We start from the raw sequence: 15914 nt of genomic DNA on the forward strand, positions 1-15914 counted from the left end.
ACTGCCCTTCTTTCTGTCTGCACAAGAAACTGCTTGTTGGTCAAGACCAGCTAATGTGTCAAAACTTTTATAAAATATCTTAACAAATCCTGGAGTCAAAGACAAAACTACTTTTTTCTACTCACCAAACTGTTCATATTTCTCTTATAAAAATTATTACCTATCATCTACTAAGTACTTGGATAAGTACTTATTTCTTTTTATTTTTTAAAATGTATTTATTTTTATTGGTACATTATAATTATAAATAATAGTGGGGTTCATTATGCCATATTTGTACTGTATTAACATAATTTGATTAATCTAATTCCCTAATACCTTCCCTTTCCCACCCTTCTCACAATCCTAGTCTACTGATCTCCCTTCCATTATTGTTGTTATCATCATCATCATCATCATCATCATCATACATAAAAATGGGATTCATTACAGTATATTCACATGTGAACAGCACAATTTGGTAGATTTCGTTGCCCAGTAACTTCCTCCCTTTGATCCCTTCCTTCTCCCTGTTTTTGTGAGATCCTTTTCTATTCTTTTTATTCCTTTCTAGCTTCCACACATGAGAGAAAACATTCAACCCTTGATTTTCCAAGTCTGGATAATTTCATGTAACATAGTCTCCAGTTCCATCCATTTTCCAGCAAATAGTTATATGCATTTACTGTGTGCCAGGTACTGTGCTAAATGTAGAACTTACTTTCTATTTAACCTTCACAATTCTAGGCATAAGTGATTATTTTACTATCATTTTACAGATGAGAACACTGAGGTACACACAGATAAGTAAACTCATAAGTTGAAAAAGTGGCAGGAATTGCAAGTCAGAGAGGATGTGGCTTTCTTTCTAAATATGGCAGCCCTGGAAATACAGCTCAGGTTTCCTTCAAGAGATCCTGGCCCCAGGGATCTTGACTGACAGCCCCATCTGCCTGCAGCTTCTGGGTCTATTACAGCAGCTGCTATTAGCCTATAAACTGGTAGAGATCGGTGCTGCTGCCAACCCATTTATTCCCAACAGGTGATTACTTTAATGGGCAACTTCTGCTTGGGAAATCCCTATTGCTATTAATAGGAATCCCTTTTAAACTGCTCATAGAAGAAGGCACCCAGATGTCTGCCATTCTGAAACTGTTTTGGTAATTGGAAGGTGTACAGGAAGTTGAAACAGAAAAGAAAGGTTGCTAAAGTCAGGAAAAAGTTGTACATACTAATGAGAACATATTTTAAATAACTCAACAGAATATCATTTGACATGCACACACACACACACACACACACACACACACACACTAATCATCTTTTGTATTAAGAAAAAATAATTCTAAATAATTCTCATTTTGTGTTGGTTGTAGATTGTGTCCTTGAAAATCACTTTTGTTTTAATTTTTGTGTTCATACGTGTACGTGTGTGCAGTTTTAGTTTCATTAACTGACAAACCACATTGAGTGGTCCTACCACGCTGTCCCCCTTTGTGAGTCATCATAAGTGCTGCTGCTGCTGTGTGTAGTTTTGGCATATTTGCTAACTAATGTGTTAATTCTAGTTTTTCACTAAATGCATTTAACTTTCCTTTATGAAAAGAAGAAAGAAAGGGAGAGAGAAAAGAGAAAAGAAAGAGAAGGAAAGAAAGGCTAAGCTAATTTTAGAACTGGGCTGTCTTCTGTGGTCTTCCTGTTTCCTTCTTCCTGGTCTCCATTCATGGGGGTCTGGCCTGCATCTCCTGGCCTTCTCTCCTTTTCAGCCCCTTTATCCTTCACAGGCATTTCCTCCAGTAATTCTTCTGTGTATCTAATCCTGCCTTGGCATAAGCTTCAGAGAGGACCCAAATGGAGACAATACAAATGGGAACTGATCACTGCCTCAAACAGTGTTTCTGGGGCAGAGGACACATATATTTCTAAAATATACACATAACTTAACGTGATGATTTCTACAGTAACAGTAGATATAAAGTGTCATGGGATGCAGACAAGGAAGCAATTGTTCCCTGAGTGTAGAGGAATGTGTGTTAGGAGAAGGTGTAAGGAAGAGAAAACTTTCAGTTTTGCTCCCAAAGAAACTGTTAAATGATTACAATAAAGGTGTTTCAGAAAGAGATAATAAGGATTCCAACATGGCGGTGGGCGCGGAGAGATCAAGTCTCTGACCTCTTCAGCTGTGCAGGCATAAGGAGTCGTAAACAACCTAAATCTGTTTGCTCAGGATCACTAGGCAATGCTGAGCTGACGTGGATCTGGGGCGAACAGTCTGGGCCTCTCAGAACACACACTGAGCCCGGATAGGCTGAATTCAAGCTCCCGTTCGCCTGCTTCCCGCAGACAAACAGCTGTGACTCAGCACTAATCCATCCGGCTGAAACAACTGGTCAGCCCTTCTGATCCTAAGAAGGTAAATGCCAACTGAGCCTTCATAGGTAGTGGCCACAGGTTTGAAACAGGGCTTGGGAGAGACGGTAAGGACCCACCCGTTGCATTGGTCACCCGGCAAAGGGAAACGAACTGTCGCCATTTGCAAGCGATACCACCATGGCAGAGAACTGATGTCATCAGACTGCGGAGGAGGAGATAACTTCATTGAAACCTGCGGCTACAGGTGTGTAATTCCCTAGCCTTACCTCTCCACACATCGGGGAAACCTTAAGGGCCCCTCTCAGCTCTCCCGTAAGGGCCCCTCCCAGCTCTCCCATGAGCACGATAGCCAGACCTAGGGAATCAGAGGTGGCACGGGACCCGCGGCGCGGAACTACCGCTCCCACCAGTGCTGACAGCTGAGGTCTCTTGCACCAGCTACCGGGGGCGTGGCTACCGGAGGGCAAGTAAAATTCGCTAAGGATTCTCAGCCCCAAGCTCTACAAACTTAGGGTCTGAGGGAATGGCAAACTGGAAGAGTGTGCCCAGTCGTTCATGAAAACAGGGCTCCCGGGAGCAGCAGACCTGGCGTGTAGCCAATATTGTGGTGAGTGGCACCCGTGAGAGGGGCCTGGCTAGAGGAAAAGTGGGAAGTGACTAGACACAAGAGGAGGCCCTAGGCACTCAGGATTGGAGACTCGCCCAGTCTGGGAGGAGCTCCTGCACAGTGATTGGTTCCCGTGTATTGACAGGAGAAACTTGGCCTGGTGGGCACAGCGCCACCTACTGGAAAAGAAGTTAATCAAACTCTAAGACTGCATTTATTAGTTTTTTTTTCTTTTTCTTTTTTCTTTTCTCTTTTTTTTGATTTGGGTTTTCTTTCATTTTCATTTTTCTTTCTTGTTTTTTTTAAATTTTTTTTACAATTTTTTTTAAAATTTTTTTCTTCTAATTTTAATTTTAATTTTTTTTATTTTTTAAAATTTTTTTCTTTTTGTATTTCCTACTTTTTTCTTCTTTTGTCTTTTCATTTCTTTTCAATTATCTTATCCCCCCTTCCTTAAATTCTACCTGCTTACTCTCATTCTCTTTAGTGACTTCTTCCCTTCCCTTCTAATACCTTTCCTCCCAAGCATCAAATAAATTTATAGGAGTAAACAGTAACTCAGCAGTCAAACAGAACAAGAAGTAACATGAGCAGCTTCAAAAAGCAAGGAAGAAAAGGAGTACAAACAATGCAGGACAGCCTAAATATTCAGGAGGACCTAGAGTCATCAGAAAAATGGTCATATAAAGAACTCAAGGAACACCTTAGACAGATGGAATGGAACCTTAAAGAGGATACAAGACAGCAAATTCAAGCAGCGAAAGAACACATTGAGAATGAATTACATAAACAGATAAAAGAAGAAGTTAAGCATCTTTATCAGGAGATAGAGATTATAAAAAATAATCAAACAATAATTCTAGAAATGAAGGAAACGATAAACCAAATTAAAAACTCAATTGAGAGTATCACTAACAGAGTGGAGCAAGTAGAAGCCAGAACGTCAGATAATGAAGACAAAATATATCATCTGGAAAAGAGTCTAGCCAACTCAGAAAGGCTGGTAAAAAATCACGAGAAAAACATCCAAGAGTTTTGGGATAACATAAAAAAACCAAACGTACGAGTCATCGGGATAGAAGGTACAGAGATTCAAACCAAGGGAATGAGTAACCTGCTGAATGAAATAATTACAGAAAACTTTCCAGAAATAAAAAAGGAAACAGATATACAAATTGAAGATGCATACAGGACACCGAGCACACAAAATCACAGTAGACAAATGCCAAGACACATCGTTATGAAGATATCCAATATACAGAACAAAGAGAAAATATTAAAAGCTACAAGAGAAAGGAGACAGATTACATTCAGGGGTAAACCAATAAGGTTAACAATGGATTTTTCATCACAGACACTGAAAGCAAGAAGGTCATGGAACAATGTATTTCAAACACTGAAAGACAATGGATGCCAACCAAGAATTCTGTATCCAGCAAAATTAAGCTTCAGGTATGACAACGAAATAAAAATCTTTCATGATAAACAAAAGTTAAAAGAATTTGCAGCCAGAAAACCAGCATTGCAAAGCATTTTGAGCAAAACACTACACGAGGAAGAAATGAAAAACAATAACCAAAACCATCAGTGGGAAGTGCCTCGGTAAAGACAGAGGGCAGGGGGGAAAGCTAATCATGGAGAAACAAACTAAATTTTTTTTTAAAAAAGGATAAATAATCAAACATGGATGGAAGTACAAACCATATATCAATAGTAACTCTGAATGTGAATGGCTTAAACTCTCCAATAAAGCAACATAGGCTGGTATCATGGATTAAAAAAACAAATCCAACAATATGCTGCCTCCAGGAGACACATCTGATTGGAAAAGACATACACAGGCTGAAGGTGAAAGGATGGGAAAAAATATACCACGCACACGGTCCTCGTAAGCAAGCAGGGGTGGCCATCCTCATATCGAATAAAATCGACTTCAAGACTAAGTTAATCAAAAGGGATAAAGAATGACATTATATACTGTTAAAAGGAACCATTCACCAACAAGACATAACAATTATCAATATTTATGCACCAAATAATGGTGCTGCAACATTCATAAAACAAATTCTCCTCAAGTTCAAGAATCAAATAGATCACAACACAATAATTATGGGTGACTTCAACACACCTCTCTCACCATTGGACAGATCCCCCAAACAAAAGTTGAATAAAGAAACTATAGAACTCAATACCACAATCAATAACCTAGACTTAACTGACATATGTAGAATATATCAACCATCATCAAATGGATATACTTTTTTTCAGCAGCACATGGATCCTTCTCAAAAATAGACCATATATTATGCCATAGGGCAACCCTCAGTAAATATAAAGGGGTGGAGATAATACCATGCATTTTATATGATCATAATGGAATGAAACTGGAAATCAATGATAAAAGAAGGAAGGAAAAATCCTACATCACATGGAAAATGAACAATATGTTACTGAATGATCAATGGGTTACAGAAGACATAAAGGAGGAAATGAAAAAAATTCTTAGAGATAAATGAAAATACAGACACAACATATCGGAATCTATGGGACACAATGAAAGCAGTTTTAAGAGGAAAATTCATCGCCTGGTGGTCATTCCTCAAAAAAAGAAAAAAACAACAAATAAATGAGCTCACACTTCATCTCAAAGCCCTAGAAAAGGAAGAGCAAAACAACAGCAAATGTAGCAGAAGGCAAGAAATAATTAAAATCAGAGCGGAAATCAATGAAATTGAAACAAAAGAAACTATTGAAAAAATTAACAAAACTAAAAGTTGGTTCTTTGAAAAAATAAATAAGATCAACAGACCTTTAGCCATGCTAACGAAGAGAAGAAGAGAGAAAACTCAAATTACTAACATACGGGATGAAAAAGGCAATATCACAACAGATGCTACAGAAATACAGAAGACAATTAGAAATTATTTTGAAAACCTACATTCCAATAAAATAGAAGATAGTGAAGACATCGATAAATTTCTTAAGTCATATGATTTGCCCAGACTGAGTCAGGAGGATACACACAATTTGAACAGACCAATATCAATGGATGAAATTGAAGAAGCCATCAAAAGACTACCAACCAAGAAAAGCCCAGGACTGGATGGGTACACAGCGGAGTTTTACAAAACCTTTAAAGAAGAATTAATACCAATACTTTTCAAGCTATTTCAGGAAATAGAAAAAGAGGGCGCTCTTCCAAATTCATTCTATGAGGCCAACATCACCCTGATTCCGAAACCAGACAAAGACACCTCAAAGAAAGAAAACTACAGACCAATATCTCTAATGAACCTAGATGCAGAAATCCTCAATAAAATTCTGGCGAATCGAATACAAAAACACATCAAAAAAATTTTGCACCATAATCAAGTAGGATTCATCCCTGGGATGCAAGGATGGTTCAACATACGGAAATCAATAAATGTTATTCACCACATCAATAGACTTAAAGATAAGAACCATATGATCATCTCGATAGACGCAGAGAAAGCATTCGACAAAGTACAGCATCCCTTTATGTTCAAAACATTAGAAAAACTAGGGATAACAGGAACTTACCTTGACATTGTAAAAGCTATCTCTGGTAAGCCTCAGGCTAGCATCATTCTGAATGGACAAAAGTTAAAGGCATTCCCTCTAAAATCTGGAACAAGACAGGGATGCCCTCTATCACCACTTCTATTCAATATAGTTCTCGAAACACTGGCCAGAGCAATTAGACAGACGAAAGAAATTAAAGGCATAAAAATAGGAAAAGAAGAACTTAAATTATCACTATTTTCAGATGACATGATTCTATACCTAGAAGACTCAAAAGGGTCTACAAAGAAACTACTAGAACTAATAAATGAATTCAGCAAAGTGGCAGGATATAAAATCAACACGCATAAATCAAAGGCATTTCTGTATGTCAGCAACAAAACTTCTGAAATGGAAATGAGGAAAAACACTCCATTCACAATATCCTCAAAAAAAATAAAATACTTGGGAATCAACCTAACAAAAGAGGTGAAAGATTTATACAATGAAAACTACAGAACCCTAAAGAGAGAAGTAGAAGAAGATCTTAGAAGATGGAAAAATATACCCTGTTCATGGATAGGCAGAACTAACATTATGAAAATGGCGATATTACCAAAAGTTCTCTATAGGTTTAATGCAATGCCAATCAAAATCCCAATGGCATTTCTTGTAGAAATAGAGAAAGCAATCATGAAATTCATATGGAAAAATAAAAGACCCAGAATAGCAAAAGCAATTCTAAGCAGGAAGTGTGAATCAGGTGGTATAGAGATACCAGATTTCAAACTATATTACAGAGCAATAGTGACAAAAACAGCATGGTACTGGTACCAAAACAGGCAGGTGGACCAATGGTATAGAATAGAGGACACAGAGACTAATCCACAAAGTTAAAACTATCTTATATTTGATAAAGGGGCTAAAAGCATGCAATGGAGGAAGGATAGCATCTTCAACAAATGGTGTTGGGAAAACTGGAAATCCATAAGCAACAAAATGAAACTGAATCCCTTTCTCTCACCATGCACAAAAGTTAACTCAAAATGGATCAAGGAGCTTGATATCAAATCAGAGACTCTGCGTCTGATAGAAGAAAAAGTTGGCTCCAATCTACATATTGTGGGGTCGGGCTCCAAATTCCTTAATAGGACACCCATAGCACAAGAGTTAATAACAAGAATCAACAAATGGGACTTACTTAAACTAAAAAGTTTTTTCTCAGCAAGAGAAACAATAAGAGAGGTAAATAGGGAGCCTACATCCTGGGAACATATTTTTACTCCTCACACTTCAGATAGAGCCCTAATATCCAGAGTATACAAAGAACTCAAAAAATTAGACAATAAGATAACAAATAACCCAATCAACAAATGGGCCAAGGACCTGAACAGACACTTCTCAGAGGAGGATATACAATCAATCAACAAGTACATGAAAAAATGCTCACCATCTCTAGCAGTCAGAGAAATGCAAATCAAAACCACCCTAAGATACCATCTCACTCCAGTAAGATTGGCAGCCACTATGAAGTCAAACAACAACAAGTGCTGGCGAGGATGTGGAGAAAAGGGTACACTTGTACATTGTTGGTGGGACTGCAAATTGGTGCGGTCAATTTGGAAAGCAGTATGGAGATTTCTGGGAAAGCTGGGAATGGAACCACCATTTGACCCTGCTATTGCCCTTCTCGGACTATTCCCTGAAGGCCTTAAAAGAGCATGCTACAGGGATACTGGGGATACTGCCACATCGATGTTCATAGCAGCAACAATTCACAATAGCTAGATTGTGGAACCAACCCAGATGCCCTTCAGTAGATGAATGGATAAAAAAAATGTGGCATCTATACACAATGGAGTACTATGCAGCAATAAAAAATGACAAAATAATAGAATTTGGAGGGAAATGGATGGCACTAGAGCAGATTATGTTTAGTGAAGCTAGCCAATCCCTAAAAAACAAATACCAAATGTCTTCTTTGATATAATGAGAGCATCTATGAACAGAGCAGGGAGGAAGAACAGGAAGAAAAGGAGGGGTAAGAGAATAATAATACAAGTGGAAGAAATGATTTACAGTAGAGGGGGTAGAGAGAGAAAAGGGGAGGGGAGGGGAGGGGAAGGGGGATAGTAGAGAATAGGATAGACAGCAGAATACATCAGACACTAGAATGGCAATATGTAAATCAATGGAAGTGTAACTGATGTGATACAGCAATCTGTATACGGGGTAAAAATGGGAGTTCATAACCCACTTGAATCAAACTGTGAAATATGATATAGTAAGAACTATGTAATGTTTTGAACGACCAACAATAAAAAAAAATTTAAAAAAATAAAAAAAGAATAAAAAATGATTAACATTAAACAGAGACATGAGATGGGAGGGAAAGGGAGAGAAAAGGGAAATTGCATGGAAATGAAGGGAGACCCTCATTGCTATACAAAATTACATATAAGAGGTTGTGAGGGGAATGGGAAAATAAACAAGGAGATAAATGAATTACAGTAGATGGGGTAGAGAGAGAAGATGGGAGGGGAGGGGAGGGGGGATAATAGGGGAAAGGAAAGGTAGCAGAATACAACAATTACTAATAGGGCATTATGTAAAATTGTGGATGTGTAACCGACGTGATTCTGCAATCTGCATTTGGGGTAAAATTGGGAGTTCATAACCCACTTCAATCTAATGTATGAAATATGATATGTCAAGAGTTTTGTAATGTTGTGAACAACCAATAAAAAAATAAAATTAAAAAAAAGAAAGAGATAATAACATCTGCATAGGCACAAAGATACCAAAGTGTTTTATATGTTTATAAAATAAAGGGCTTCTCCAATCCTGGTAAATTATTTCATTGAACTCACAAATAATTTTTTCAGGTCTGGAAGTATGGCTTGGTGGCAGAGTGCTTGCCTGGCCTGTGTGAGGCCCTAGATTTGATCCCCAGCATTGAAAAAATAACTGAAACCTAGATTGGCAAGATAGCTTCTTCAACAAGTGGTGCTGGGAAAACTGGAAATCCATATGCAGCAAAAGGAAATTAAGCCCCTATCTCTCACCATGCACAAAACTCAACTCAGAGTGAATCAAGAACCTAGGAATTAGATCAGAGACCCTGCACCTAATAGAAGAAAAAGTAGGCCTAAATCTTAATCATGTCGGATTAGGCCCTGATTTCCTTAATTAAACTCCTATAACACAAGGAATAAAGTCAAGAATCAATAAGTGGGATGGATTCAAACTGAAAAGCTTCTTCTCAGCAAAAGAAAAAAGTAAGTGAGGTGAGTAGAAAGCCTACAGAATGGGAACAAATTTTTGCCACACACACATCAGATAGAGCACTATCTCTAGGATGTATAAAGAATTCAAAAAACTTAACACCAAGAAAACAAACAACCCAATCAGCGAGAGGGCCAAGGAACTGAACAGACACATCTTGGAAGATGATATACAATCAACCAACAAATACATGAAAAAATGTTCAACATCTCTAGTAATTAGAGAAATGCAAATCAAAACTACTCTAAGATTTCATCTCACTCCAGTCAGAATGGCAGCTATCAAGAGTACAAGCAACAATAACTGTTGGCAAGGATGTGGGGGAAAAGGCACACTCATACATTGCTGGTGGGAATGCAAATTGGTACAACCAATCTGGAAAGCAGTATGGAGATTTCTTGGAAAACTTGGAATGGAACCACCATTTGGATATAGACTCTGAGGAGTCTATACCCAAATGACTTAAAATCAGCATACTATACTAATGCATCCACATCAATGTTTATAGCGGCTCAATTCACAATAGCAAACTGTGGAAGCAACCTAGATGCTCTTCAATAGATGAATAGATAAAGAAACTGTGGGATATATATATTCCAAATGGAATATTACTCGGCATTAAAAGAGAATAAAATCATGGCATTTGCAGATAAATGGATGGAGTTGGAGAATATCATGCTAAGTGAAGTAAGCCAATCCCCAAAAAACAAAGGCCTAATGTTTTCTCTGATATGTGGATGCTGATCCATAATGGGGGTTGGAGAGAGCATGGGAGAAATGAAGGAACTTTAGATAGGGAAAAGGGGAGGGAGGGGAAGGGAGGGGGCACAGGGGTAGGAAAGATGGTGGAATGAGATGGACATCATTACCCTAAATACATATATGAAGACATGAATAGTGTGACTCTACTTTGTGTACAACTAGAGACATGCAAACTTCTGCTCTATATGTGTACTATGAATTGAAATGCATTCTGATATCACGTATAACAAATCAGAATAAATAAATAAATAAAATTTAAAAAGAAGCCTTTTCACAGTGAATCCCTTTGATGTTTAAACCTATATAATAAATGTGCAGATCTTCCTCATAGTCTGCCAGCATTCTCCTACCAGGAGCTCTGGTGATCCGCTGAGTCCTGTTTGATCTGTTTCTGTTTATTTGTCTTTATTTCCCTTATTTCTTATATTTCTAATCCAAATCACTGCCCTACCCAGGGCAGGGTTCAACAGTCACACAGGCTCATAACAGGACTCTCCAGCTTGAGTTTTCCCAAGGGCAGGGGGCTTCCTCATGACCTATCATCTTCCCTCCCACCTTCCAGTCTTCCTTTCTTCCATCTCTATTGTCCATAACAAATGCCAGGCTCCTGGCAGACCCTCAAAGAAAGGACCAGAGTTAGATATGGGTGTGACAAGAAAGGTTTTGAGAAAAACAGAAATGTACAGGAAAACATGAGGCTTTCCTTGCCCCCACCATTTCATTTCTAAGACACAAAAAGTTGACAAATATAGGTCTATGATGAACTATGTAAGAATGAGGCCAAGTTGGTGTTGACACACTGTGGAGAGAGAGAGAGAGAGAGAGAGACAGAGAGAGACAGAGAGAGACAGAGAGAGACAGAGAGAGACAGAGAGAGACAGAGAGAGACAAAGAAACTCATAGGGCAAGTTTCTTAAGAATATGGGAGACAATGAGATTCCACAACTGTTCATAGAACCTGAAAAAAAAAAGTTGAAACCTATATTTGAGGTCGGCTGGAGGGATGCTGAAGATAACACAGGATTCTCGAGGAAGTCATATGTTAAAAGTGTCAGAAAAAAAGGAAGAGTGGGTTGCTTAGAAAAGATTCCTAACAGCTTCTGACAATTCCGTCTTGAACACTGATGAATGAAACTGAGCAGAGTTAAGCAATCATCTATTTACAAGTTCACCATTGCCACCCACGCCCAGCTCCGTCCCAGAACAGAACAGGCTCAGTAAACATCAGGTGAAGCACATAGTGGCAGAACTGGATCTTACTCATGTAAATATCCTCAGCATGCACTACTGTACCTAGACATTACAGAAACTCAAGCGTCAAAAGATGAATTGGTCTATAGAAAAGCACATAAAAACACCTTCTCTAAAACTGATAGTCTCTCATATTATCCCTTTAAATAGAACTCTATCAGGAAAAAATAAGCATAATTCATGTTAATATCAGATTCCTTCATTAAGGAAATTCTTAGAATACATTTTTATTGTGGTCAATTTTCTTATAATTATTGATAATATTGTACAATACGTTGTAGAATTCTGACTCAAAACTATGAATATGCCTTGCTTTTCAAGAATGAAACCAAAATATTCATTATATTGTAATTGCCTAAAAGAAGAAGCAATTAATTTCATTTAGAAATGTTTAAAACATCCTGGTAGATGTTAAAACAACTAAGACTTCTCATCAATTCTCCAGAAATGTATTCTTATAACTGTGAAAAGGCCTACGAAACCAATTACGTCTACCTTGACTCTGTCTGCACGGTTGTTGAAAAGCCCAATCCGCCTAATGGTGCTGAGGATGGGATCTGTGGAGTCATCAATCATGTTGTGCGTGGTCACAGGAGGCAAAGACTGTCGCTGAAGCAATAGAGGGAAGAAAATGTCAATTGTGCAAAGAATTAATAAGGGTGACTAATTTAACAATAGGTCACTGACATTTCAAGCAACCTTTATGGTTCTCAGACTTTGTAGATGAGACTGATGAGCATGACTAAGTTTTGTGTGTGTTTCAGAGGAAGACAATGGGTTTGAGAACTTCCTTTCACAGATGGTAAGCACATGTAACTTTTGTTTTCCATCTGAAGCCACCATGTGAAAAATGTAAACTTTGTGACTGCTTTGGAGACTTGTTTAGAATATAAGGGTGTCCAGGAATTTTCCAGAACTGCCCTCTTGCACCTGGTACCTTCCTGTTAGGACAAGAGTTCCAGTGCATGCCTAACACGATTTATCCTTTTTGCAATAATTCCATTCTACTAAAAAACATTCACTTTTTTTTTCAACCATAACACAAATTCTATGCTTTTGGAAAAATTTGGAAGGCTTTTTTTTGTGTTGTTAGTATATAGTTTTTAAACTGGATAAATTAATTACAAATCAATTCTGCAAGTGGATACAAAAACAAGTTTCATGAGAGTGTTAAAAGAAATCCTTAAAATTACTCAAAAAAGGACATGATTCAGGTAATTATGTGAGAATGTCTTTTATAACCCTCTAGTCTAAAAATTTCCCAAATTAGTACATTCCAGCAAATTAAAATATTGACTTAGATTGATTTTAACAGTTATGAGAAATGGTGGGCACTTTTTTTTCTTTTTACCTGAGTTGAAAAGATGGCTCTTTTCATAATTGTTAAGTCATCACGATCCAAAATATCATTCATGTCAGGAATTTCTCCTCTGTTAGGAAAAACATGTTAATAATAAAAATAAAAACAGGAGCTAGGGTTGTGACTAAGCAGTGGAGTGCTTGCCTAGCACATGCAAGGCCCTGGGTGGGATTCTCAGCACTACATAAAAATAAAAAATAAATGAAACAAAGGTATTGTGTCCAACTACAATTTAAAATTTTTTTAAAAAAAAGTAAAGATAGTTGGCAATAATTAAGTGCTTTCTAAGTGTCAGACATATGCACATATATTTCTTATTTATTATTATGTTATCCATATTATTAAATAAGGATGATAACATAGATTTAGCATGTAAATAAATACAAATTAGATATATGAATATTCATTATGATCAATATATCTAAATATATATGTGTATACACACACACACACACACACACACACACACACCCCTGCATTTTGACTTGAGCTCACCCTCTGTTTCAGATTGACATACTAACCTGTAAAGAGTTCCCATGGACATAGAATCTGCCAGCATGAGCAAATGTGTTCTCAAACATGCAAGCTGTTTACTGGTGTTTGTCAAACAAAGCATAAAACTACTGTTCACATGACAACGTATCTTCAAAGGCTATTATATTAATTACCTTGTATTTAGAACAAAGTAAGTACATGGTAGTGTCTGGATGGTTAAATTTGAATAGTGAAGTCCTAAATGTTTGAAATGTGTGTTTTTCGAACACCTACCTCAATAATGCATCATAGAGTTTCTTTCCAAACTTTTCCTTCATAGAATGCACAGTGTCCCTGTTTGAAATGGAAAGGTTTCTAATTCAGACAGCATTATAACTTTCAATCTTCATTTGTCATAGCAATGCTATTGTTTCATCACTTGTAATTTTTGAAATTACAAGTCTCCTCTGCACAACTTCTTCTATTATTTTTTATTTGCCAATTTAGCTTGAGTGAAAAACCTCAAAGCTGAGGCAACAGAACATCTTGATCAACTCCGGGAGCTTCAACTTTTTTGCTTGATGGTGATGGGAGCTGGTTGAGAGCAGGGAGGGCAGAAGGTGAAGGTGTAAAAGACAGCAAGTGTGGGAACTGGTTGATGGTGCTGAATCTGGCTGAGCATGGAAGAAGTCTCTACACTAAATCTCTTTATTTTGGCATATGTTTAAAAATTTTCACAATTGAAAGCAGAACACACATTTAACCCATCTTTAAATATTTCTGCAGAAGACTGATCCTTCCATGTTTGCTCATTCCAAAGATTTTCCAATAATACCTATGATGTCATCAGGATTACATAATCCAACAAAGCAGCCCAATAGAAGAGAATCGATTTGTGCTATAATAATCTTAAAAAAAAACAACAACGTTCAAGGAAATATCTCATAGATCATGCACTTCAAAACAAACCCCTTTACATTTATTGCTTTGAGATTCACGAGACGTGAGATTACCATAGCTGTTTTCGAACTGCCTGTCCTTTCAGGGTTTCCACGTTGAAATTATTTGTCTTGGCAGGCATAATGAAAAACACCACTGCTGTGACGTTACTTTTATGCATCTGATGAGAGATTAGAAAACACAACAGAGTCAACTGTCAAAGATTGCACAAGCAAGTGACAAATGGACCTTAAACTTTGATAAAATAGTGTTTTTACATGTATTTAGACAGAAAGATTTACTTATGATTCACAGAGAAATGACTTTTATCTTCCTAAGACTTTTTCAGCAATTTAATTTAAATATGGCTTTCAGTCAAGACTTGTCAATGAACAGTTTGAAAACTTAGGAATATTTTCATGAAATCTATCACCTAAAATAGGTAACAACTGCTATCCATATCACTGTGCTTTTCTGTGGTTAAAAAATTAATCATAAATGTGAGCTGATATTTCAAGGCTAAAATTAATTCTTTAAAATTTGAGATTAGAAATTAGTGAGGACTGACTTCTAGTTTGTTCTTTTTAATCTTTTTTAGTTTATTCACATTGATTGGCACCGATAGATCATTTATGTTTTTCTGTCAAATGTCTTTGATTGTCCTTATGCTGCATTTTGGTTTTCAGGCCTAAATCAAGGGAATACATACAGACTCAGTACTTCTGTGCAGCAGGAACTGTGATAGGGCACTTAAAACACATAATTTGACCCAGTGCTCATAATAACCACGTACAATAGATATCACTTTCCTCATTTTATCAATATCAAAAGGGAGCCATGAGAGGTTTAATATTTCTTCTGAGCTCCTTAGAGCAAAGCTGAGATTTAAACTGATGATTTTGAGTCTAAAATCCATAATTCTCTTCCATGTCCCACAAGTGCTATTAGCCTAGCAGTTTGGGAAGTAAATGTATAAACTCCAACTGCAAACATATGCGTGTTTGACTATCTCCTGTGCGTGAGGCATTTGACCATTAAGTATGTGACCTCTGCACTCTGGGGCCTGACATTTTGTTCAGGAAATCTACAAAAACCACAGGATAAGAAAGAAACTCACCACAGAAGTAGTCAATGTGCAACCAAAGAATAAATGCACACCATATGGAAAAAAGAGTGCCTTCTTTTGACTTCTCCAAGTACTATAATTATGTTTGTTGACTAGCATAATAGCAGTAGGTTTTTTTCTTCACATTTAAAAATACTATGACTCTCAATAATAATTATATTGATAGATTTATTAATAATGTTCCTAAACATGATATATGTTTGATATAGCTGTGAGTCCATTTATTAAGATTATTG

General features: G+C 37.1%; 1 protein-coding gene across 1 annotated transcript in view; it reads right to left on the reverse strand.

Moving 5' to 3' along the window:
- GYS2 (glycogen synthase 2) overlaps nucleotides 1–15914 on the reverse strand; it is a gene marked incomplete at both ends in the record, with an annotated part of 60165 nt that overhangs the window by 14453 nt on the left and 29798 nt on the right. Inside the window, 4 exons of the mRNA XM_081310394.1 lie at nucleotides 12275–12388; nucleotides 13131–13209; nucleotides 13908–13967; nucleotides 14627–14733. Of these exons, the coding sequence (XP_081166520.1) occupies nucleotides 12275–12388; nucleotides 13131–13209; nucleotides 13908–13967; nucleotides 14627–14733 (360 nt within the window). The remainder of the gene's footprint in view (nucleotides 1–12274; nucleotides 12389–13130; nucleotides 13210–13907; nucleotides 13968–14626; nucleotides 14734–15914) is intronic.

Source organism: Spermophilus citellus (genome assembly GCF_964194105.1).
Source record: "Spermophilus citellus genome assembly, chromosome: 10".
Lineage (NCBI taxonomy): Eukaryota > Metazoa > Chordata > Mammalia > Rodentia > Sciuridae > Spermophilus > Spermophilus citellus.